At 37.8% G+C, this 26,919-nt stretch overlaps 1 protein-coding gene and 1 long non-coding RNA gene across 2 annotated transcripts; one reads left to right on the top strand and one right to left on the bottom strand.

Moving 5' to 3' along the window:
- On the top strand, positions 1 to 23,212 carry LOC129653611 (solute carrier family 22 member 10-like). The gene is made up of 10 exons (XM_055583354.1): positions 1 to 402; positions 1,140 to 1,243; positions 12,874 to 13,028; positions 13,132 to 13,300; positions 14,400 to 14,523; positions 15,220 to 15,335; positions 18,683 to 18,897; positions 20,934 to 21,042; positions 21,524 to 21,727; positions 23,152 to 23,212. The coding sequence occupies exons 1-10, from the start codon at positions 1 to 3 to the stop codon at positions 23,210 to 23,212; spliced, it is 1,659 nt and encodes a 552-aa protein (XP_055439329.1).
- On the bottom strand, positions 21,734 to 26,919 carry LOC129653612 (uncharacterized). The gene is made up of 3 exons (XR_008715177.1): positions 26,494 to 26,919; positions 25,894 to 26,038; positions 21,734 to 22,054 (listed from the first exon to the last, which is right to left on the bottom strand). It is a non-coding gene; the product is annotated as an uncharacterized LOC129653612 (long non-coding RNA).

The following is a 26,919-nucleotide window of genomic DNA, read 5'->3' as shown; positions in this document are numbered from 1 at the left end:
ATGGCTTTTGAGGAGCTCCTGGATGAAGTTGGTGGCCTGGGAAAATTCCAGATCCTTCAGATGGCTTTAATTCTTCCTTCCCTCATGATAATAGTTTGTCAAATACTTTTGGAGAACTTCACTGCGGCCATTCCTCGTCATCGTTGCTGGGTCCACATTCTTGATAATGACACTGTCTCTGATAATGACACTGGATTCCTCAGTCCTGATGTTCTCCTGAGAATCTCTATCCCACTGGATTCAAACTTGAAGCCAGAGAAATGTCATCGTTTCCTCCACCCTCAGTGGCAACTCCTTCACCTGAATGGGACCTTCCCCAACATGACTGACCTGGACACGGAGCCTTGTGTGGATGGGTGGGTGTATGATCACAGCCTGTTCTCCTCCACCATCGTGACTGAGGTAAAGGCCCCATGTACCTCTTCTAAGTATATGGTCTGGGTATTCAGAATAACACAAAGTCATGTCTGAAGATTCATGTCTTCTTTCACTGAATAGATAGTGTAGCCAGCTGTCTTTCATTCTTTTAAGAAAACTGATTACTTATTTATTTAATTGCCAAGCACAATTGATGACAGTGAAATCAATGACTAGATATGAATTTTAGTATCACAAAGGTTTAAGTTTACTTTCCTAACCATCAGTTCTCACATAATGTGAGAAGTACTTGATATAAACTGTGGAAAATTATTCTTGGTCATTTGCTCTTAGTCTAGTTGCAAATTATAAATATTTGTATACATTTTTTTTTAAAAAGTCCTTTCCTGGATACTTGTCATACAAGCAAATCAGAGTGCATTTCGCTCTAGGTGTGAAATCTAGAGCTGTTGAAAAATCTAGGTTGTTGAAAAGGCAACCTCAAAGTTTTCAGTGTGTGGAAATGATTGAGAACCACTGAGGTATGCAGTGCTAAGTGAATATGAAGATTGGCCCTAATATAACCTAAAAGATTTAGTTGATGATTATTAGAAGAAAACAATGCATAAGCTGAGACATTAATGATATAGATCAGTAAATGTGGTAAAGAGAAGCCAGCGGACATGAATTTCACTGATGGCTTTTTGACTGAGTGAGCGTTGAGGGCTATAAGACTATAAGATTCTGTGAAGCTCCTCTGTGCTGGTTTCCTTCTCTTCCAGTGGGACCTCATTTGTGACCATCAGTCACAGAAACCAGTGGCTCAATCCCTATTCATGGCTGGAATGCTGGTGGGAGGCTTCATATATGGTCATCTCTCAGATAGGTATGTCTCCAGATCATTGCTGCCCTACTCTGTGTTGTTTTCAGAGTTTATGATTAATTGTTTCATAAATAAGTTTTATTGAGTTCTGATAGACAGTTTATAGTGTTGGGGGTTTCCTTAGTTCCCAAGCAGCTGCAGTTGGAAATGTAGGATTGGACTCATTGTGAAGAATGCAATTTTGTTGCCATGGAGATCTCTGTACTGGGCACAGAAATGATATCACCATAAGATCTGGGGGCATTTCAGAATAGCTTTTTATTATTATGAAACTGCTTTATTATAACTGGAAGAGCTGCTAGAGAAAGAACATTCAATTTGAAATTATTTTTTAAATTAAATTTTATTGGAGTATAGTTACTTTACAGTATTAGTTTCTGTTGTACAACAAAGTGAATAAGCTGTTTGTATACATATATCCCTTCTTTTTTGGATTTTCTTCCCATGTAGGTCACCACAGAGGGCTGAGTAGGGTGCCCTGTGCTACCCAGTAGGTTCTCCTTAGTTATCCATAGTAGTGTTACACAGTAGCTATGGTAGTTATACATAGTAGTTATGACTATGTAGTGTTATGTAATAGTTACACATATTAGTGTGTATATGTCAATCCCAGTCCCCCAGTTCATCCCACTCCTCCTCCCCCTACTAGTATCTATATGCCCATTCTTTTGTGTGTGTCTTTACTTCTGCTTTGCAAATAAGTTCATCTACATTATTTTCTATATTCCACATATAAAAGTTATTATATGACTTTTTTTTCTCTTTTTGACTTTCTTCACTCTGTATGACAGTCTCTAGGTCCAACTGCATCTCTGCAGATTGCACAGTTTTGCTCCTTTTTATGGCTGAGTAAAATGGCAACCCACTCCAGCATTCTTGCCTGGAGAATCCCATGGATGGAGGAGCCTGGTGGGCTACAGTCCACGGGGTTGCAAAGAGTCGGACATGACTGAGTGACTTAACTAAACTAACATTAATTGCATATATGTACCACATCTTCTTTATCCATTCCTCTGTTGATGGACATTTAGGCTGCTTCCATGTCCTGGTTATTGTAAATAGTGCTGCAAGAACATTGAAAGTATCTTTCTGAATTATGGTTTTCTCTGGGTATATGTCCAGAAATGGGATTACTGAGTCATATGGTAGTTCCATTTTTAGTTTTCTAAGGAATCTCCATACTGTTCTTTGTAGTGGCTATATCAATTTACATTCATTCTGGAATTTCCTTGTTTTTTTTCTATGATCCAATGGATGTTGGCAATTTGGTCTCTGATTCCTCTGCCTTTTCTAAATCTAGCTTGCACATCTGGGAGTTCTTGGTTCCTATACTTGTGAAGCCAACTTGAAGGATTTTAAGCATTATCTTACTAGCATGTGAAATGAGCTCAATTGTATGGTAGTTTGAACATTCTTTGGCATTGCCCTTCTTTGGGACTGGAATTAAAACTGACTTTTTCCAGTCCTATAACCATTGATGAGTGACCTAGGTGAGTGATCACACCGTGGTGGTTATCTTGGTCATTAGGACCTTTTTAAAAAAATGGTTCTTCTGTGTATTCTTGCCACCTCTTCTTAATCTCTTCTGCTTCTGTTAGATTCTTGCTGTTTCTGTCCTTTATTGTGCCCATCTTTGCGCAACATGAGAGAACCTCAAAAAATTATGCTAAGTGAAATAAGCCAGGTACAAAAGGAAATTGTAGGCAACCACTTATATGAAATATCCAGAATAAGCAAACGAATGAAGAGAGAGTTTAAAATTTTCAAAAGGATAATGGGCAGGGATGGAGAGTTATTGCTTAATTGTGAGAATTTGTCTTGGGTTGATGAAAACGTTTTCAAAAAAGACAATGTTGATGGTTCCACGATATGATGAGTATAATTAATTACTGACTTGTACTTCTAAAAAGATTAAAATGAAAAGTCTATATAGTGTTAGTTGTATCAAAATTAAAGGTATCAGTGTATCAAATATATCTCTATCATAAATTCTGTTATCTAATTCTGTCAGTTTTGTTTCATGTAGTTCACCTTTGCTGAGTAAAGATACACTTGATGTTTTCAGCATTATTGTGCCTGTAAATAAATTTTGTTTTGAAATTTTTTTCTTTGATGATGATATAAAGACTCTAGTCATCTTATTACTACCTGAATTGTATATATATTTTCCTGTCAATTGACTTTCAATCTATAATATTTTAAGTAGTATAGTGGGCAGCATAAAAGTCCATCTCTTTTTAAACCCATATGGTAATCTCTATCATTTGATAGAGATAGCAATTAGTTCATGTGGTTGTTGTTGTTCTTGTTCTTTTTAATTTATTTTTTTATTGAAGGATAATTGCTTTACAGAATTCTGTTTTTTTCTGTCAAACCTCAACATGAATCAGACATAGGTGCACACATATCCCCTCCTTTTTGAACTTCCGTACTATCTCCCTCCCTACCCCACCCCTCTAGGTTGATACAGAGCCCCTGTTTGAGTTTCCTGAGCCATACAGCAAATTCCCATTGGCTATCTATTTTACATATGGTAATGTAAATTTCCATGTTACTCTCTCCATACATCTCACCCTCTCCTCCCCTCTCCTCATGTCCATAAATCTATTCTCTATGTTTCTCCATTCTGCCCTGTAAATAAGTTCTTCAGTACCATTCTTCTAGATTCTGTATATGTGTGTTAGAATACGATATTTATCTTTCTCTTTCTGACTCACTTCACTCTGTATAATAGGTTCTAGGTTCATCCACCTCATCAGAACTGACTCAAATGGATTCCTTTTTATGGTTGAGTGTGACTGCAGCCATGAAATTAAAAGATGCTTACTCCTTGGAAGGAAAGTTATGACCAACGTAGATAGCATATTAAAAAGCAGAGACATTACTTTGCCAACAAAGGTCTGTCTAGTCAAGGCTATGGTTTTTCCAGTAGTCATGTACGGATGTGAGAGTTGGACTGTGAAGAAAGCTGAGTGCTGAAGAATTGATGCTTTTGAACTGTGGCATTGGAGAAGATTCCTGAGAGTCCCTGGACTGCAAGGAGATCCAACCAGTCCATCCTAAAGGAGATCAGTCCTGGGCGTTCAATGGAAGGACTGATGTTGAAGCTGAAACTCCAATACTTTGGCCACCTCATGCAAAGAGTTGATTCATTGGAAAAGACCCTGAAGCTGGGAGGGATTGGGGGCAGGAGGAGAAGGGGATGACAGAGGATGAGATGGCTGGATGGCATCACCGACTGGATGGATATGAGTTTGGGTGAACTCCGGGAGTTGGTGATGGACAGGGAGGCCTGGCGTGCTGCAATTCATGGGGTTGCAAAGAGTCGGACACGACTGAGCAACTGAACTGAACTGAACTGAATATTCCATTGTGTATATGTAGCACAACTTCTTTATCCATTCATCTGTTGATGGACATCTAGGTTGCTTCCATGTTCTAGCTATCGTAAATAGTGCTACAATGAGCACTGGGGTACGTGTGTCTGTTTCAATTTTGGTTTCCTCACGGTATTTGCCTAGGAGTGGGATTGCTAGGTCATATGGTGGTTTTGTTCCTAGTTTTTTTTTTTTAATTTTTAAAATTTATTTGTATTTATTTTTTATTTTTTAACTTTACAATATGGTATTGGTTTTGCCATAGTTTTTAAAGGAATCTCCATATCATCTTCCATTGTGGCTGTATCAATTTACATTCCCACCAACAGAGCAAGAGGGTTCCCTTTCTCCACACCCTCTACAGCATTTACAGTTTGTAGACTTAAAAAAAAATTTTTTTTTTACTTTACAATATTGTATTGGTTTTGCCATACATCCACATGCATCCGCCACGGGTGTACACGTGTTCCCAATCCTGAACCCCCCTCGCACCTCCCTCCCCATACCATCCCTCTGGGTCATCCCAGTGCACCAACCCCAAGCTTCCTGTATTGTTTGTATACTTTTTGATGATGGCCATTCTGGCTGGTGTGAGATGATATCTCATTGTTATTTTGATTTGCATTTCTCTAATAATGAGCGATGTTGAGCATCTTGTCATGTGTTTGTTAGCCATCTGTACATCTTCTTTGGAGAAATGTCTGCTTAGGTCTTTTCCCCACTTTTTGAATGGGTTGTTTGCTTTTCTGGTATTGAATTGTGTGAGCTACTTGTATATTTTGGAAATTAATCCTTTGTCAATTGATTCATATGCTATCATTTTCTCCCATTCTGAGAATTGTCTTTTCACCTTGCTTATAGTTTCCTTTGCTGTGCAAAAGCTTTTACATTTAATCAGGTCCAACTTGTTTACTTTTGTTTTTATTTCTATTACTCTAGGAGGTGGGTCATAGAGGATCTTGCTTTATGTCATGGAGTGTTCTGCCTATGTTTTCCTCTAAGAGTTTTATAAGTTCTGGTCTTACATTTAGGTCTTTAATCAATTTTGAGTTTATCTTTGTGTATGATATTAGGAAGTGTTCTAATTTCATTCTTTTGCCTGTAGCTGTCCAGTTTTCCCAGCACCATTTATTGAAGAGGCTGCTTTGCCCCTCATTGTATATTCTTGCCTTCTTTTAAAAAAATAAGGTACCCAAAGGTGCATGGGTTTATTTCTGGGCTTTCTATCTTGTTCCATTGGTCTAGATATCTGTTTCTGTGCCAGTACCATACTGTCTCGATGACTGTAGTTTTGTAGTATAATCTGAATTCAGGAAGGTTGATTTGTTCCAGCTCCATTCTTCTTTCTCAAGACTGCTTTGGCTATTCGGGGTCTTTTGTGTTTACATATGAATTGTGAAATTTTTTGTTCTAGTTCTTTTAAAATGCCATTCGTAATTTGATAGGGATCACATTGAATCTATAGATTGTATTTGGTAGTAAGTCATTTTCACAATATTGATTCTTTCTTTCTTTTTTTTTAAATTTTATTTTATTTTTAAACTTTACAAAATTGTATTAGTTTTGCCAAATATCAAAATGAATCCACCACAGGTATACATGTGTTCCCCATCCTGAACCCTCCTCCCTCCTCCCTCCCCATACCATCCCTCTGGGTCGTCCCAGTGCACTAGCCCCAAGCATCCAGTATTGTGCATTGAACCTGGACTGGCAACTTTTTTCATACATGATATTTTACATGTTTCAATGCCATTCTCCCAAATCTTCCCACCCTCTCCCTCTCCCACAGAGTCCATAAGACTGTTCTATATATCAGTGTCTCTTTTGCTGTCTCGTACACAGGGTTATTGTTACCATCTTTCTAAATTCCATATATATGCGTTAGTATACTGTATTGGTGTTTTTCTTTCTGGCTTACTTCACTCTGTATAATAGGCTCCACGATGAATGGATAAGAAAGCTATGGTACATATACACAATATTGATTCTTTCTACCCAGGAACATGGAATATCTCTCCATCTGTTTATGTCATCTTTGATTTCTTTCATCAGTGTCTTATAACTTTCTGTATACAGTTCTTTTGTCCCCTTAGGTAAGCTTATTCCTAGATATTTAATTCTTTGTGTTGCAATGGTGAATGGGATTGCTTCCTTAATTTCTCTTTCTGATTTTTCATTGTTAATATATAGAAATGCAAGTGATTTCTGTGTTTTAATGTTGTATCTTAAAACTTTAAATTCACTGATTAGCTCTAGTAGTTTTCTGATAGTATCTTTAGGGTTTTCTTTGTACAGTATCATGTTATCTTCAAACAGTGAGAGATTTATTTCTTCTTTTCCAATCTGGATTCCTTTTTTTTCTTTCTTCTCTGATTGCTGTAGCTAGGACTTCCAGAACTATGTTGAATAATAGTGGTGAAAGTGAACATCCTTGTCTTGTTCCTGATCTTAGGGGGAATGTTTGCAATTTTCCACCATTGAGCATAGTGTTTGCTGTCGGCCTATCATATATGGCCTTTACTATGTTGAGATGGAGAAGGCAATGGCACCCCACTCCAGTACTCTTGCCTGGAAAATCCCATGGGCGGAGGAGCCTGGTGGGCTGCAATCCACGGGGTTGCAAAGAGTCAGACATGACTGAGCGACTTCACTTTCACTTTTCACTTTCATGCATTGGAGAAGGAAATGGCAACCCACTCCAGCGTTCTTGAGAATCCCAGGGACAGGGGAGCCTGGTGGGCTGCTGTCTATTGGGTCACACAGAGTTGGACACGACTGAAGTGGCTTAGCAGCAGCATGTTGAGATAAGTTCCTCAACATAAGTAGGTTGGGTTGGAACATCGGAACCTTGGCTAGGTTCCAATGCTCATGTTTTGAATAGTTTTAATCATAAATGGGTGCTGAATTTTGTCAAAGCCTTTTTCTTCATCTATTGAGATTATCATATGGTTTTATCTTTCAATTTGTTAATATAGTGTATCACACTGATTGATTTGAATATATTGAAGAATCCTTGCATTCCTGGAATACCCAACGTGAGCATGGTATATGAGCTTTTTGATGTGTTGCTGAATTCTGTTTGCTAAAATTTTGTTGAGGATTTTTTCTTCTATGTTCATCAGTGATATTGGCCTCTAATTTTCTTTTTTTTGTGTGTTGTCTTTGTCTGGTTTTGGCATCAGGGTGATGATGGCCTTGTAGAATGAGTTTGGAAGTGTTCATTCCTCTGCAATTTTTGGAAAGAATTTTAGAAGGATAGGCCTTAGCTCTTCTCTAAATGTTTGATAGTTTTCTCCTGTGGCACCATCTGGTCCTGGACTTTTTTGGGGGGGAGATTTTTGATCACAGCTTCAACTTCAGTGCTTATAATTGGGTTGTTCATAATTTCTATTACTTCCTGGTTAGTCTTGGAGGATTGAACTTTTCTAACAATCTGTCCATTTCTTCCAGGTTATCCATTTTATTGCCATATAGTTGTTCATAATAATCTCTTATAATCCTTTGTATTTCTGCACTGTCTGTTGCAACTTCTCCTTTTTCATTTCTAATTTTGTTGATTTGATTCTTCTCTATTTTCTTCCTTATGAGTCTGGCTTAAAGCTTGTCAATTTTGTTTATCTTCTCAAAGAACCAGCTTTTAGTTTTATTAATCTTCAGTATTGTTTCTTTCATTTATTTCTGCTGGGATCTTTCTGATTTTTTTCCTTCTACTAATTTTGGGGCTTTTTGTTATTTTTCCAGTTGTTTTAGGTGTAAATTTAGGTTTTCTATTCAATGTTTTTCTTGTTTCTTGAGGTAGGATTGTACTGCTATAAATTTCCCTCTTAGAACTGCTTTTGCTGCATCCCATGGGTTTTGAGTTGTCGTGTTTTCATTGTCATTTGTTTCTAGAAATTTTTTGATTTCCCTTTTGATTTCTTCAGTCCCCTGTTGGTTATTTAGAAATGTGTTATTTGTCTTCATGTGTTTGTGTTTCTTAGCATTTTTTTTTTTTTTGGTAACATATCTAGTCTCACAGCATTGTCATCAGAGAAGATGCTTGATATGATTTCAATTTTCTTCAATTTACTGAGATTTGATTTGTGACCCAAGATGCGGTCTATCCTGGAGAATGTTCCATGTGCACTTGAGAAGAAGGTGTATTCTTCTTCATTTGGATGGAATGTCCTGAAGATACAAATGAGATCCATCTCACCTAATGCATCATTTAAGACTTGTGTTTCCTCATTAAATTTCTCTTTTGATGATCTGTCCATTGGTGTGAGTGTGGTGTTAAAGTCTCCTATTATTCTTGTGTTACTGTCAATTTCTCCTTTTATGTCTGTTAGTGTTTGTCTTATGTATTGAGGCGCTCCTATGTTGGGTGCATAGATATTTACAATTGTTATGTCTTCCTCTTGGATTGAGCCCTTGATCATTATGTAGTGTCCTTCCTTATATCTTGTAATCCTATTTCTTTTAAGGTCTATTTTGTCTGATATGAGGACTGCTACTCCAGCTTTCTTTTGCTTCCCATTTGCAGGAATATATTTTTCCATCCCCTGACTTTCAGTCTGTATGTGCCTTGAGGTCTGAAGTGGGTTTCTTGTAGACAGCATGTATATGGCCCTTGGTTTTGTATCCATTCAGCCAGTCTGTGTCTTTCAATTGGAGCGTTTAACCCATTTACATTTAAAGTAATTATTGACATATATGTTCCTATTGCCCTTTTCTTAATTGTTTGGGGTTGATTATGTAGATCTTTTTACTTCTCTTGTATTTCTTGACTATATAAGTCCTTTTAACTTTTGTTGTAAAGCTGGTTTGGTGGTACTTAATTCTCTTAACGTTTGCTTGTCTGAAAGGCTTTTTATTTCTCCGTCAATTTTGAATGAGATCATTGCCAGGTACTGTAATCTTCATTGTATATTTTTCCCTTTCAGTACTTTAAATATATCCTGCCATTCCCTTCTGGCCTGCAGAGTTTCTACTGAAAGATCAACTGTTAAGCATATGGGATTTCCCTTGTATGTTACTTGTTTCTTCCTTGTTGCTTTTAATATTCTTTCTTTGTGTTTAGTCTTTGTTAGTTTGTTTAGTGTCTTGGTGTGTTTCTCCTTGAGTTTATCCTGTATGGGACTCTTTGTGCCTCTTGGACTTGATTGACCATTTCCTTTTCCATGTTGGAGACATTTTCAACTATATTCTCTTCAAAAATTTTCTCATAAACTTTGTTTTTCTCTTCTTCTTCTGGGACCTCTATAATTCAAATGCTGGTGCATTTGATATTATCCCAGAGGTCTCTGAGACTGTCCTCAATTCTTTTCATTCCTTTACTTTATTCTGCTCTTCAGAAGTTATTTCTATCATTTTATCTTCCAGCTCACTGATTCATTCTTCTGCTTCAGATATTCTGCTATTGATTCCTTCTAGAGTATTTTTAATTTCAGTAAATGTATTGTTTGTCTCTGTATGTTTATTCTTTAATTCTTCTAGGTCTTTGTCAATTGATTCTTGTATTTTCTCCATTTTTTCCCAAGGTTTTTGATCATCTTTACTATCTTTATTCTGAATTCTTTTTCAGGTAGTTTGCCTATTTCCTCTTCATTTATTTGGACTTCTGTGTTTCTAGTTTGTTTCTTCATTTGTGTAGTATTTCTCTGCCTTTACACTATTTTTTTTTTTTAAACTCATTGTGTTTGAGGTCTCCTTTTCCCAGACTTAAAGGTTGAATTCTTTCTTCATTTTGGTTTCTTCCCTCCTATGGTTGGTCCAGTGCTTTGTGTAAACTTCGTATAGAGTGAAATTTGTGCTGAGTTTTTGTTTGTTTGCTTGATTTTCCTCTGATGGGCAAGGCAGAGTGAGGTGGTAATCCTGTCTGCTGATGATTGGTTTTGTATTTTTGTTTTATTTGTTGTTTGGGTGAGGCATTTTGCACAAGGTGCTGCTGGTGGTTGGATGATGCTGGGTCTTGTATTCAAGTGGTTTCTTTTGTGTGAGTTCTCACTATTTGTTACTCCCTAGGGTTAGTACTCTGGTAGTGTAGGGTCTTGGAGTCAGTGTTCCCACACCAAAGGTTTGGGGCTTGATCTGCTGGGAAGAGGATACTTGGGAGGGATGGAGCTGGGAGGCTGTGGCTGAGGAGCGAATTTTTACTCAGGTTCTAAGGGCAGCACTATGTGTGGCCCTGTGATGAACGAAAGCCTCATAGAACTGAGGACTGGGCAACTGTCCGTGGGAAGATTACAATCCAAAATCAATCATCTATTGCTCTTGTCAGCATCCCAGAAGTCTCTCTTCACTGGTTTCCCAGCTTGAACCTGGTGTCACCAGGATTTGAACTGCTGTCTCTTCTAACCCCAGCTCTTAGGCTCTGACAATGCCCAGAAGAGCATGTGGTGGGGATTACCAAAGCTTCTGCTGTGGTTCTCTCTATCGCCTTGAGAGCTTGGACCAGTACTCAACATCTCCAGCCTCTGGTTTCTTTGGATATTCCTCCCCCCCTCCCCTTTTCCTTTGTGCTTCGTCTAGTTTCACTTGCTCATAGGGTGCTGCATGCAGCGACCTCCACCCTGCTCTCAGACCAGAGTTATAAGTATGAAGGGCCAAGGCTGGCCCATGCAGTTAGGGCATGTGCTGAAGCAATGTGCATGGCGCTGCAACTCAAGATGTGGTTGTTGTTTTGATTTTTCTCATTCTAACATTTCTCTTTGTTTGTTTTCTGCATTATTTTCTTGATGGTGATAATAATTACAATTTTTTTGGTGATGCTGGTTCCTATGGTTCACATTTTCTATTTTTAGGGTGAATTATTTGAGCATTTTAAGAATTATGTTTTAAGGATTGCAGAGGAATTTTCAATTCCAGATTGTCTATCTGTTTTTATTACTGGTATATAGATTAGCAGATCCTGTTTAATCCAGGTTGCCTCCACTAAGGCCCTATTTTCTTGATGCTCATGGAACACAGAATTCATTTTTTCTTATTTGTCCTTCACCTTACTTTTCACTTCATTCTTCATCTTACATAATTCTTTCCTCTGAGAAATTTATATAATGTATGCTGTCTGGGTTATGATACTTTTATATTCTTTTCTAGAAAAGCACACTTCTTGAAGACTATAAATCCAGATTCATCAAAGAGTGGCTTTTTTTTTTTTTAAATATGAATTTATTTTAATTGGAGGCTAATTACTTTACACTATTGTATTGGTTTTGCCATACATCAACATGAATCCACCATGGGTGTACACGTGCTCCCCATCCTGAACCCCCCTCCCACCTCCCTCCCTATACCATCCCTCTGGGTCATCCCAGTGCACCAGCCCTGAGCATCCTGTATCATGCATCAAACCTGGACTGGCGATTCATTTCATATATGATATTATACATGTTTCAATGCCATTCTCCCAAATCATCCCACCTTTGCCCTCTCCCACAGAGTCCAAAAGTCTGTTCTATACCTCTGTGTCTCTTGCTGTCTCACATACAGGGTTATTGTTACCATCTTCTAAATTCCATATATATGAGTTAGTATACTGTATTGGTGTTTTTCTTTCTGGCTTACTTCGCTCTGTATAATAGGCTCCAGTTTCATCTACCTCATTAGGACTGACTCAAATGTATTCTTTTTAATGGCTGAGTAATACTCTGTTGTGTATATGTACCACTGCTTTCTTATCCATTCGTCTGCTGATGGACATCTAGGTTGCTTCCATGTCCTGGCTATTATAAACAGTGTTGCGATGAACATTGGGGTACATGTGTCTCTTTCAATTCTGATTTTCTCAGTGTGTATGCCCAGCAGTGGGATTGCTGGGTTATATGGCAGTTATAAACCTTCAACAACTCTGTCCACTGATCTTTTGCATCAGTTTAACCTTAACCTGTCTGGTCCTAGAGACCCAAGTACACTTTTAGCTCTCTTGTGCTCTGAACACTGTACAGACTCTCTACTTTGCTAAATACCTGTTAGTACGGTGGGTTCTTATGGTATTTTCCAAGTTCCAACATTATAGTTTATTTTATATGGTGCCACTTGGTGTCAGAGGCCATTTGGTGATTGGAGGATGAGGTTTTGGTCTTGTTAGTCTATAGAAAAAGAGTGTTATTTAAGGAGATTCCTATTGTTGATTTAGCCCTTCTTTTTTAAAAGCTTTCATGTACAAAGAATCACTTGTTAAAACATTCTCTAAATTTCAGAGTACTCTTTTGGTTTCTTATGTTTTTACCACAAGTTATCATTATTTCCATCATCTAAGCAGATTCTATTTCTTAGGTTTGGGCGGAAGTTGATTCTCAGGTGCTGTTTGCTCCAGCTGGCCATCTCTGGGACCTGTGCAGCCTTTGCTCCCACCTTCCTCATTTACTGCTCCCTACGCTTCTGGTCAGGCTGTTCTGCTGTGGTCATCGTGGCAAACAACATTATGCTGAGTAAGTCAATAATTTTGGTCTCCTCCCATTTTCCAAGCCTTAAAAATCACTTTGAAATTTCATCTTTATGTGACATTAATATCCCATTTGGATTTTCTTCCAGTTATAGAGTGGACAAGATCCCAGTCAAAAGCCATGATATTAACACTGGTAACCTGTACCTTTAGTATGGGACAGATGATGCTGGGAGGACTGGCTTTTGTCTTTCGAGAGTGGCGCACCCTGCAGCTGGTGGTATCTGTACCTTTCTTTGTCTTCTTTCTCTCCTCAAGGTACGAGCCTTCTCTCTTACTCTGTCTTATGGGAACCTGGGATGAAAATGCATATTGAATTAAGATATATTGATTTTCTTATTCCACGGACCATTTTGTATTGTTTGGACCTAAAACCCATGTCTCTCATCTGTTCACTCTGTGGGATTTGAGATTTGAGAAGCAGAACACAGAGTAATAATGACTTTTCTGTCTGGGATTTCTAGATATTTTCTGCCATCTTTATAAGTTTTACCCAGTATAGTGGTCAGAGTTAGGCTAATATTATTTTCCTTAGTATAAAATCAGACATATTTTTAAAATACTGTTTTTTGAGCTTTGGAGTGAATCCAATATGGTAAAGATTCAGCAATTTTCTATGTTGTTGCTGATTTTGGATAAAGGAAGAGGCAGCAAATTTGTTCATATAGCCAGTTGACAAAATAGTGGCATAATTTCTACATTACTAAAAATGGCATGTCGATAGGGTGATTTCTGTTATGTGTTCAGCACTTCCTTTTCCCTTAAATAGTTTTAACAAACATTTACTTATGGTAGGGAGAATCAGCTTAAGTGATCACAGAAGGATGACTATAGATTTAATACATTGAGATGAGTTCAAAGAAGGAGCAGAGTGTAGTCCTTGTCAGAATCATCTCCTAAGTCATTTTATCCTCTTTCCAGTTCTACAAAGAAGATGGTGCTACAGTCCCCATTTTATTGATGAGAAATCTGAGGCAGATGTAAACAAGTGACTCACTTGTGTAGTTAGGTACCAACAGTGTTGGTAGCAGCAAGAGTATTTGCAATATTTGTTGGGCTATAAGCTTACATCATTTGGGGGCTTCTTTTTTTAAAAAGAATATATATTATAAATATATACTATATTCACAAAGTTGTTAGATCCCATGCAAAGCTTTCAAAGAGAATATGCATATGAAGGACTCTCCACCTTAAACTTCATAAGCTTCTTGTAAAATCTCTTCCTGAGTAAGCAGAGAGGAAATTTGACTCCAAGGTCTGTGAATCCAACAAGTGAAATGGTGGATATAGATGGAAGGCAAAAAGCATACAATACATAAAAAAAGAGAGCTGACTGCACTTGTGTGCCTTTCTTCAGGTGGCTGGTGGAATCTGCTCGGTGGCTGATTATCACCTATAAACCAGATGAGGGCTTAAAGGAACTTAAGAAAGTTGCACACAGAAATGGAATGAAGAATGCTGAAGCAACCCTGAACATGGAGGTGAGAAGGGAAGGGAAGGTGGTTAAGGGTTGTAGAGAAGAAATAAACTGACACCTGCCTTCTCCTTCTTGAGATAGACAAGCTGATTTTCTAACAGGGCAGTTAGTTGGAAGACAAGCTCAGTTCTCTCATCTTTCAGGTCTATTTCAGAGAAAAGAAGCTTTGCTTGCTGTGCAACTACTTCCTTTAGTTCATTTCCTGAATTGAATCTATAGGCTGTGTACTCCCTTGGATACCATGACCTCATTTTCAAAATTTTGTTGTTGCCATTTAATTTCCTGGAGTTTCCCTTAACTCCTTACATACTCCTTCATATCACATTCACACTTGTGGTTTCATGTATAATATGTTACCCTAGAAAGAAGGAGGGGCTTTCCAGGTGGTGCTAGTGGTAAAGAACCCGCCTGCCAATGGAGGTAGACATAAGAGATGCAGGTTTGATCCCTGGGTTGGGAAGATCCCCTGGAGGAGGGCATGGCAACCCACTCCAGTATTCTTGTCTGGAGAATCCCATGAACAGAGGAGCCTGGTGGGGAATTGTCCATAGGGTTGCAAAGAATCGGACACAACTGAAGTGACTTAGGACACACACGCAGAAAGAAAGCGAATACATCATTTCTGTCCTTTTGGGATCCAATGCTAACCACTATACCTCGAACTATGTTGGCAAATGATATGTGTTTGCTGTTGTTGAAGGGTTTGAGAGTGACCATGCAGGAGGAGCTGAAGACAGCACAGATGAAAACTACTGTGTTTGACTTGTTCCGCACACCCAACCTGCGAAAAAGAATCTGTCTTCTGTTCTTTGTGAGGTGGGCTTGCTCACAGTGCATGGCAACATTCAGAGTTGGGGCATAAAACTATTTATTTCAAAGGTTACAAAAGTGTTGTGAGAGGGAGATGGTGATTTGAAAATAAAAGATGTGGGAAACACCAACTAAGACTCACAAGAAACTGATTGTATGATGAAGAGTTAGATTTTATCACTCTATCTGTCTCTTAACTGGAGACTGATGTTGAGAACTTCCATTAAGAACAGATCTTAGCACTTGTTTTTCTATATTTATCTTTCAATTTAATTGAAGCAAAATTTTAAAACAGAAACACGAAGAGATCATGAATATATATGAATCAATGAATATGTCAATATGTAAAAATGTAACCAACCTCCAGGTCAAGACAGAAAATTCTAATCTGCTAATAGAAAACTAATGAATAATTTGTAGCATATTTGTACAATGTAATTTGTACAAATTTGTACATTTGTACAATGTAATATCTTACAGCTGTTAAAATGATTGAACTAGGGCCAACTGCACCAACATAGATGCAGCTGTAAAAACATAATGAAAATGAAAAATTCAGAATGATTTGTGATTTATCAGCATGATGCCAATTGTTTTACGTAAAAAAAGGTAAAACAATCTTATATACAAAACTATACCAGTGTGCATAGGATATACACATGTGTAAGAAGAGCAACCATGTCAATGGTAAGTATCAGCCCCTTTGGGAGGATTGAAGGAGAAGAGATCAAGAAGGAACATATAGGGAGCTTCAATTGTATCTATAAAACTTTAATGCTATTAAGTGAGTAAATAAGTAAAGCAATTAGACAATGTACTGAAATGGTGGGTACATATTATTCTCTTTATTTTTCCTGTGTGCAAGAAATATTTTTATAATAAAATATTTTAATTAAAAAATAATACATAAACCTGAAGAGATTAAGAATATATACAAATCAATGAATACACCAATATGTAAAAATGTAACCAACCTCCAGATCAAGACAGAAAATTCAAATTTCCCAGGAGTTCCTGTCAACTATCCAGTTGCACAATAACCACCACCAGCACCACTTCCTGACTCTATTCTCTCCTCACTACTCTCTCCTGTGAAAAATAAAAATTAACAACTGTTCTTATCTTCTTCACTACAGATGAGTGTTGCCTGATTCTTTTACATAATGTAAATGACAGATAGGTTCAGAGACAGCCCCCTTTCTTTATGCTCATTCATGAAGATTCATCCATTCTGTTGCGTATAAAAGTAGGCTGTTCTCCTCCCTAGGAATTTAGTTTCCACAATGGCACCCCACTCCAGTACTCTTGCCTGGAAAATCCCATGGACGGAGGAGCCTGGTGGGCTGCAGTCCATAGGGTCGCTAAGAGTTGGACATGACTGAGCGACTTCACTTCACTTTTCCCTTTCATGAATTGGAGAAGGAAATGGCAACCCACTCCAGAGTTCTTGCCTGGAGAATTCCAGGGACGGCGGATCCTGGTGGGCTGCCATCTATGGGGTCACACAGAGTTGGACATGACTGGAGTGACTTAGCAGCAGCAGCAGCAGATGATTAAGCTACAATGTCTACATGTACTCCAGTGTTGGTGAACTGTTACTTGTTTTCAATTTGGATTCAGCTTATTTGAGTGTTGGGGCTTCCCGGGTAACTCAGATGGTAAAGTATCTGTCTGCAATGCAGGAGACCTGGGTTGGATCCCCAGGTCAGGAAGATCCCCTGGAAGAGGGCATGTCAAACCACCCCAGTATTCTTGCCTGGAGAATCCCATGGATAGAGGAGCCTGGTGGGCTACAGTCCGTGGGATAGCAAAGAGTCGGACACGACTGAGTGACTAACACTTTATTTGAGTGTTAGCACAATGGTTCCTGTGAAAATCTCATTCATTATGTCATGAGAGTATGTAAGTACTTGTATTTTGGTAGAGTCAAGAGGGGAAATTTTAAATATAATTCTAAATTTTTGAAGATTTAACAATCAAGAATGAAAAGCATACATGACAATATAGACCTTCCCCAAGCTTAAGAAAGTAGCTATTGTATTGTACAATTTACATCTTCCTAGGAATACCCTAGTAGGCTGCTTCTGTGTTTAACTGCATTGTGCTTTTTCACCTTTCCCATATCCACTAGGACACAGACTTTTGTTCCCGAATCCTAGACAATCAGAGGGGAAGGAAAAAGCAGAGATAATGGTCAAGAGAGGACTTGCTTGCAATTGCTGTGATCTGTGGTGTTTCTTCTGTTGTAATGTCTAAGTGTAGCTCTCTCAGGGTGTAGTAGATCATTAAAGTGGACTCCTTTTTTTTTTAGATGTTTTCTGGGTAAAAGGTTGATCCCAAGTTGGAACGTTTGATTCCATTTCTGACAGTGCAGTAAATGTATGTTTGCTCTTCTGAATTCTCACATATTCTCTTAGCCCTAAGAAATCATATATGAACTTTGAATTCCCCAGAATTGTGTTAAAACCCAGGATACTATGCTCCCAGGTCAAGAAGACATGCATGGTCCCTTCACAGTTTTAATCACTAGTTTCTGGTGATGGACAGGGAGGCCTGGCATGCTGCGATTCATGGGGTCACAAAGAGTCGGACACGACTGAGCAACTGAACTGAACTGAACTGAGAAAAGAGAAATGGTTTACAATATTGGGTTTGGGGTAGGAGATGTCAGACTCACAGCATACAGACAAACTTCAAAAAGTAATTCTTTTTCTAAATTCCTGGTTTTGGTCTTCTCCATTCAATTTCTATGTAGCATCCAATTTGCTGATCACAGCAGATATGCTTTCCTGTCACTGCCAACTCTATGCTCAGGGACTCAGACAAAAGAAAGACAGAAGGAATATCATTTTCATATATTTGTTATTCATTTACTCAGTCGTGCCCTACTCTGAGACCCCATGGACAGCAGCAAGCCAGGTTTCCCTGCCCTTCACCATCTCCCGGAGTTTGTTCAAAGTAATGTCCATTGAGTTGATGATGCCAAACAACCATCTCGTCCTCGGTCCTCCCCTTATCCTCCTGCCCTCAATCTTTCCCAGCATTAGCATCTTTTCCAGTGAATTGGCTCTTCACATCAGGTGGCCAAAGTACTGGAGCTTCAGCTTCATTATCAGTCCTTCCAATGAATATTCAGGGTGATTTCCTTTAGGATTCACTGGTTTGATCTCTTTTCAGTCCAAGTGACTCCATGTAATTATTTATGATAATTTTACTTCTAAAATTGGAGAAATCAGATTGGGACTTTATTCTTTAACCTTGACTATTAGTTGCCTGGGTGGATATAATCATCAACTGTAGCATCTGGGCTCTAAATTTTATGGCTTCTGTCTTTCCTTTTTCATTTACTACAGATTTGGAACCACAATACCCTTTTTTGGCATCTTCATCAATCTACAACACTTTGGGAGCAACATATTCCTGTTCCAGGTCATCTTTGGAGCTCTCACGGGCTTAACCCGATGTCTTATACCTCCAGTATTGAATCACATGGGCCGTCGACCAACCCAGACGCTTTTCATGTTCCTGGTGGGACTTTCCATTTTGGTCAACACGTTTGTGCCCCAAGGTGAGAGAAAACTGGGCTCTGGGGAAATGAAGGGTCTTTTTCTACTCCTTCAGGGACTGCAATTGATCACACTTGTTGGAAGCCAGGATTAAAGAGAGATCCTAATTAAGGGCTAAGTATTCCCTCAAACCAATATGATTGTTAATGAGAAATTCTGCTAATAAGTTGTTGAGAAATGAGTCACATGTCGAGGGACAAATCAGGCATCTGTTTATATTCACTCCATTATGGAAATGTTGGAAACTAGTGTCATTTATTTCAGACAGTTTCTCCAGAACAGCAATTGTTCACTTTCTCTTCACTCATTCACTCTTTTTGGCTTCCCTGATGGCTCAGTGGTAAAGAATCTGTCTGACAAAGCAGGAGCCACAGGAGATGCAGGTTCAATCCCTGGGCCAGGAAGATCCCCTGGAGGATGAAATGGCAACCCATTCCAATATTCTTGCCTGGGAAATCCCATGTACAGAGGAGCCTGGCAGTCTACAGATCTATGGGGTCACAAGGAGTCAGACATGAATGAGCACACATACACTCATTCACTCTTTTAATAACAAACATGGAGGGGCAAGGTCTTGCAATTATATTCCAGGCGAGGACATGATATGGTCACCCACTCTGGGCGCCTCATTGCCAGCTTTGATGACTGGTCTACTTCCCCATATCTATGTATCCACATGTGACTGTGGGGTTAAGTCACCATAACTACATCTCTTGCTTATGGAAGTCTTCCAGGAAATGAAAAAAAAAAAATTCCTCTTTAAGTAGTGAAAGAGTGTAGAGCAGGAAGAGGAAACCCTTGTCAATTCCCTGTTAGATTACTTCATATGTTAATAGAATGATGTTATGTAATGACTAGGAGAAACTTAGTGGGCACAATGTTTTGCCATCTCCCAATGCAGAAATGTGCTTTATATCCTCATAGACTGGTGAACTCTGCTCCTCAGAATATCATTAATGATGCAGGCTTATTGCCTTACAGTAAAGTTTGTTTCCAATATTATATAGCTATAATTAGATTTCTTTTTATATTGCTCAGAAAACTGATTCTTTGAACATGTGAACATAGGGAACAAATGTTTCCCTAATTTTGAATTGGGACTTCTCTGATGGCTCAATGGTAAAGAACTTGCTTGCCAATGCAGAAGATGTGGGTTCTATCCCTGGGTCAGGAACATCCCCTGGAGAAGCAGATGGCAGATGGCAATACTCCAGTATTCTTGCCTGGAAAATCCCATGGATGGAGGAGCCTGGAGGGGCTATAGTCCTTGGGATTACAAAAGAGTCAGACATGACTTTGCAACTAAACAACAACAGCAACAAATTTTGACTAATTTTTATTTCCTAGTAGGTTTCCATTCTTCCATTTTCTCCTAGTAGGTTTCCTTCCATTCAAAACTAAAATTGATCTAGATCTATATCTTCTGCCTGTCCTTTCAGAGATTAATCCTGTCCTTCTAGTACTCTCTGGTGTCATGCTTACCCCATGGCGATGCTGTATCTGCTCTCGGTTGACTGACTCATTTAGGTCTACCTGGGACTTTTCTGATTTTATCAATGAAAGTCTCACCTTATTAAAATCTGCTAATTCCCAGGTACACCAGGATGACTGATAACTTTAAATTCTGCACTTTAATCATAAAGTCCTCAAAGTTAGAGATGAGCCTTAGATTTAGGAATTGACTGCATGATGGTTCTACCTTCTACCATTAGGATATAACAAGTACTGGACTGAATAAGTAAAAGCAAATTTCTGCCAGATTCATTTTTTCTTCTGCTTCTCCAGTAAATCTCACCTATGTGAAGAGATTTGCTGCAATTAATCCAGATACCTTTATGTACTTTTTACCACCTATATTTATAATTTTACATTTTTCATTTGTTCAGTCACCCCATGATCACTGCCACTGTACAGTTTTCTACAACTTATTTCAAACATACAGGTAAAGGAGTAGGGTTTTTTCCCCCTTGACTAAATTTGGTGGATGCTGATTCCTTCCACATAGTTATTTTAATCTCTCTGATCTTCTTGTCTCCAGAAATGCAGACTGTGCGTGTGACTTTGGCAAGTGTGGGAATGGGCTGTGTTGCCGCCTCTAACACCAGTATTTCTGTCCATTTTGTTGAACTCCTCCCCACTCTTGTCAGGTATATGAGTTTATGAATGTTCTGCCGCTGCCCAAAAAAGAACTTTCCCAGCTAACTGATGGTTGTTGTGGGAATAAGCATAATAGGAAATGTTAACTATAAAGCAATTGTTTTTAACTGTACTAGTGATATGCTAACAGCAATTATAGTCACAGTTTATTGAAAAAGCTGATTTGGGGCCATGCACTGTCCTAAGCAATACTTCAGTGCTTCATTTCATTAACCTTTTGGGCCATTTGTTAGAATAGGTCTAGTGTGTAATGTTCTGTTTAATTATGACAATGGGTCTTTCACACTTTGACCCTGACAAAGACAGCTGGAAAATTACAGAGAAAACTGCAAAAATAAGTGTTTGTAGTCAAACCCAAGTATTTAATAATTGTCTTTTATTGTCTTCCATAATCATGTCAAAATAATAGATTATAAATTACAAGTGAAGATTTTTACTGAATTATTACAAAAATTATTACTTATCATTTAGAGCAAAAGCTGCAGGCATAGATATGATGGCTAGTAGGTGTGGGGCAGCACTGGCTCCCCTGCTGATGACCCTAGTGGTGTATCTACCCACTCTGCCCTGGATCATCTATGGAGTGTGCCCCATCATTGCTAGTCTTCTCGTCCTTCTCCAACCTGAAACCAGACATCTGCCTCTGCCTGACACCATCCAGGATGTGGAAAATAAGTGAGTAACCTGCTACCAACCCCTGGAAGGGACTGTGTGCTTTGAATCTGTAGGTGAGAAAGGCAACACGCTGTGTGGGTCCTTCAGATCACTGAGCCTTGCCAGGGATACTTCCATGTCGGGTCATTGCCTTCACGAGAGGCAGGGTCATTTCTACCCACTGTGTGCTCCAGTCTAGACTGCAGAGATTTCCTTTTCCCTGTTCTTACTGGTAGTTTTAGTGCTGAAGTGATGGTAATTATCTCTGTTGTGAAGGCACATCCTACATGCCCTCATGAGAGACACACATTCCTGATGGTGTTTCATGGTCCTTAGATCCATAAAAGCCTAGTATATGAAAGGGAAACAAACATGAAGGAATAATGTTAGGAAGATCACATAGAGTTAATGATTCTCTTTGAAAAGATAATTAATATTATGTATGTGCCTGTAAGAGTCAGACAATTTGCTGCCACAAGTAATGGAAAGATTGTTACAGGAAAAATAGAAACTGACAAAATGTATTTTAAAATAAGAAAAATGGTATATTAGTGACCTGGTGCCCATAATCATGGTTCACAAAGTCAGTGACTTAACAGAAATGATTGCCTCACAGTTATCTAGCTTTTAAGTCTGAGCTCAAGTTGTTGGCAGGTTCATGCCCCATCTGTAGACTCTAGGGAAGGGTCTGTTCCAGGTCTCTCCTGGTTTCTAGTAGCTCCTGTGGCAGCATAACTCCAATCTATACATGACACCTCCCTGGCACACTTCTATGCCCAAATGTTCCCTTTGAATAAAGACACTAATCATATTGGATTAGGGGCCCATTCTAGTCTAATGTAACCTCATCTTAATTAATTTTATATGCAACATTATTGTTTCCAAATATGGCAATCTCACAGTCTGAGATACTGAGAGTTATGACTTCAGTGTATGAATTTTGTGAAAGACATAATTCAACCCACAACAGATGGGGAGTGCCCTTAGATTTTCAGTTCACCTCTTGGCTTTCCAAAGGTGTTGTTGGTCAGAGGTCTAAACAGACCCAAGTGAGAGTAGCAATTTTCAAACTGCTTTCTTGGGTCTGCACAGTCTGTAGAGCCTTTTCCAGCATGAGTGTCAACCCTATGGATTTTATTGGATTATAAGAAGTTGATGGGTCTGGTGCACTGGGATGACCCAGAGAGATGATATGGGGAGGGAAGTGGGAGGGGGGGTTCAGGATTGGGAACATGTGTACACCCGTGGTGGATGCATGTGGCTGTATGGCAAAACCAATACAATATTGTAAAGTAAAAAAAAAAAAAAAGTTGATGGTTAGAAGTTCAGTTTGTACTTGTGCAGGGAGGGCATCTGAACTTATTTTCATGTTTTTCTCTTTTTTAATGTTTATTTTTATTTGCTAATTGGCTGGTTGATTTGTTTTTTCTATTTTGTTTCTCCAGTAAACAGTTCTCAAGAAAAGTAAATGAGGAAGATTTCTGCATAAAAGTGACAAAATTTTAAGGAGATTTTATGACTGACCAGGGAGGAAAGGAAAAATATGAAGAACAAAACTTGGAGTTTTCCTTTATATCTACAAAGTAGCAAGTAAATATACTGGAAAATTGAATCTAATTTATAATTATTGCCTTAGTATTCACTTAAACATATAATTTCTTGGTACATGTTCCATGAGCAGTTCAATATTTAGGGAAAGTAGTTGAAAAAGTTTAAGATCTATCAATAAATTATTAATAGACAAGATAATTCAGAAGCAGAGGAATGTCATGGAATTAATATGTGACTACTTGATGTGTGGAATTCAGAAGCAAAAGAATATCATGGAGTTAGTATATGACTGCTTGATGTGTGGGACAGCATATGGTGAACTGTCCATAAATGTACAGAACAATATAGGATATGAAACCAAACATCAAAAGAAATCCATAAACAAATACTAATATAGATATGTGTGTATATATACATATATATATATACTTAAGACATGATACATTTAACATCATAAATCTCTCCAAATAGAAGGATTATGTGGTATGTGGAAATACATTCATTGAAATAAGAATGTTGACCTTCTAATGGTGAAATTTTAAATGATTATTACTTTCTCTTTGCAATTTTTTCTCTTCATATTTTCAACAGTTAACATATGTATTTTAAAATTCTTTTAAGTTATCAACATTGAATGGCAAATATAGAAAAAGCAATTTTTAAAATGTGTATGTATTAAATATAATTACTGCAAATTAAAAGTTATATTCTTATTGTCATGGCTAATTAATAAGAAAACTTTTCTAATTAATAGTAATTATTAAAAGACAAATAATAATTAATAAAAGACAAATCCAGTTTGAAATATAAGTTTTCATTTTAAAAACATCAGATTTAACAAATTATTGTCTCATTTTGGGTGAGGGCACATAGTGATGGGCATTCATAAATGTGAAAACATGCTATAATCAGGATGGGGAACACATGTATACCTATGGTGGATTCATTATGATATTTGGCATAACTAATACAATTTTGTAAAGTTAAAAATAAAATAAAATTAAAAAAAAGAAATCAAACATGTTATAGGCTGTTGAAAACAATTGGCATTTTATTAAGAGTTTTATTCCAAAACTGAACCAGGAATAAATAGACAATCTTAACAGCCCCATCACAAGCACAGAAATCAAACCTGTATTAAAAAATCTTCCAACAAACAAAAGCTCAGGACCAGATGGCTTCACAGGTGAATTCTACCAAAAATTTAGAGAACTAACACTTATCCTACTCAAACTCTTCCAGAAAATTGCAGAGGAAGGTAAACTGCCAAACTCATTCTATGAGGCCACCATCACCCACCCTAATACCAAAACCAGACAAAGATGCCACAAAAAAAGAAAACTACAGGCCAATATCACTGATGAACATAGATGCAAAAATCCTTAACAAAATTCTAGCAGACAGAATCCAACAACATATTAAAAAGATCATACATCATGACCAAGTGGGCTTTATCCCAGGGGTGCAAGGATTCTTCAATATCCGCAAATCAATCAATGTGATACACCACATTAACAAATTGAAAGATAAGAAAGCTGTGGTACATATACACAATGGAGTAGTACTCAGCCATTAAAAAGAATACATTTGAATCAGTTCTAATGAGGTGGATGAAACTGGAGCCTATTATACAGAGTGAAGTAAGACAGAAAGAAAAACACCAATACAGTATACTAATGCATATATATGGAATTTAGAAAGATGGTAACAATAACCCTGTATACGAGACAGCAAAAGAGACACTGATGTATAGAACAGTCTTTTGGACTCTGTGGGAGAGGGAGAGGGAGAGGGTGGGATGATTTGGGAGAATGGCATTGAAATACATATAATATCATATATGGAATGGGTCACCAGTCCAGGTTCAATGAATGATACTGGATGCTTGGGGCTGGTGCATTGGGACGACCCAGAGGGATGGTATGGGGAGGGAGAAGGGTGGAGGGTTCAGGGTGGGGAACACATGTATACCTGTGGCGGATTCATTTCAATATTTGGCAAAACCAATACAATATTGTAAAGTTTAAAAATAAAATAAAATTAAAAAAAGAAACCCATATGATTATCTCAATAGATGCAGAGAAAGCCTTTGACAAATTCAATATCCATTTATGATAAAAACCCTCCAGAAAGCAGGCACAGAAAGAACATACCTCAACATAATAAAAGCCATATATGATAAACCCACAGCAAACATTAACCTCAATGGTGAAAAATTGAAAGCATTTCCCCTAAAGTCAGGAAAAAGACAAGGGTGCCCACTCTCACCACTACTATTTTTTTTTTAAAGATCTTGTTTATTATTTTTTTAATTTAAATTTATTTATTTTAATTGGAGGCTAATTACTTTACAATATTGTATTGGTTTTGTCATACTGGAAGTTTTGGCGGCAGCAATCAGAGAAGAAAAAGAAATAAAATGAATCCAGATTGGAAAAGAAGTAAAACTCTCACTGTTTGCAGATGACATAATCCTCTACATAGAAAACCCTAAAGACACCACCAGAAAATTACTAGAGCTAATCAATGAATATAGTAAAGTTGCAGGATATAAAATTAATACACAGAAATCCCTCATTCCTATACACTAACAATGAGAAAAAAGAAAGAGAAATTAAGGAAACAATTCCACTTACCATTGCAATGGCATCACTGACTCGATGGACATGAGTCTCAGTGAACTCCAGGAGTTGGTGATGGACAGGGAGGCCTGGTGTGCTGCGATTCATGGGGTCGCAAAGAGTCGGACACGACTGAGTGACTGATCTGATCTGATCTGATCTGATTGCAATGAAAAGAATAAAATATTTAGGAGTAAATCTACCTAAAGAAACAAAAGATCTATTTATAGAAAACTATAAAACACTGATGAAAGAAATCAAAGAGGACACAAATAGATGGAGAAATATACCATATTCATGGATCAGAAGAATAAATATAGTGAAAATGTGTATACTGCCCAAAGCAATCTATAGATTCAATGGAATCCCTATCAAGCTACCAACGGTATTTTTCAGAGAACCAGAACAAATAAGTTCACAATTTGTATGGAAATACAAAAAACCTCAAATAGCTAAAGAAATCTTGAGAAAGAAGAATGGAACTGGAGGAATCAACCTGCCTGACTTCAGACTCTACTACAAAGCTACAGTCATAAAGACAGTATGGTACTGGCACAAAGACAGAAATATAGATTAATGGAACAAAATAGAAAGCCCAGAGATAAATCTACACACCTATGAACACCTCATCTTTGACAAAAGAGGCAAGAATATACAACGGAGAAAAGACAATCTCTTTAACAAGTGGTGCTGGGAAAACTGGTCAACCACTTGTAAAAGAATGAAACTAGAACACGTTCTAACACAATACACAAAAATAAACTCAAAATGGATTAAAGACCTAAGACCAGAAACTATAAAACTCATAGAGGAAAACATAGGCAAAACACTCTCTGACATAAACCACAGCAGGATCCTCTATGACCCAACTCCCAGAGTAATGGAAATAAAAGCAAAAACAAACAAATGGGACCTAATTAAACTTAAAAGTTTTTGCACAACGAAGAAAAGTATAAGCAAGGTGAAAAGACAGCCTTCAGAATGGGAGAAAATAATAGCAAATGAAGCAAGTGACAAAGAATTAATCTCAAAAATATACAA

This window comes from Bubalus kerabau, chromosome 5, assembly GCF_029407905.1.
Source record: "Bubalus kerabau isolate K-KA32 ecotype Philippines breed swamp buffalo chromosome 5, PCC_UOA_SB_1v2, whole genome shotgun sequence".
Taxonomy (NCBI): Eukaryota; Metazoa; Chordata; class Mammalia; order Artiodactyla; family Bovidae; genus Bubalus; species Bubalus kerabau.
The sequence above is the reverse complement of the archived record's forward strand: the minus strand, read 5'-3'. Positions and strand labels throughout refer to the sequence as shown.

What these genes read in the sequence shown, in the direction of transcription:
- LOC129653611 (XM_055583354.1), top strand. Translation starts at nt 1, where the DNA reads ATGGCTTTTGAGGAGCTCCTGGATGAAGTTGGTGGCCTGGGAAAATTC. An exon ending in TATGGTCATCTCTCAGATAG is followed by an intron (nt 1,244 to 12,873) that starts GTATGTCTCCAG and finishes TCTATTTCTTAG; the next exon opens with GTTTGGGCGGAAGTTGATTC. An exon ending in CAACACGTTTGTGCCCCAAG is followed by an intron (nt 18,898 to 20,933) that starts GTGAGAGAAAAC and finishes TCTTGTCTCCAG; the next exon opens with AAATGCAGACTGTGCGTGTG.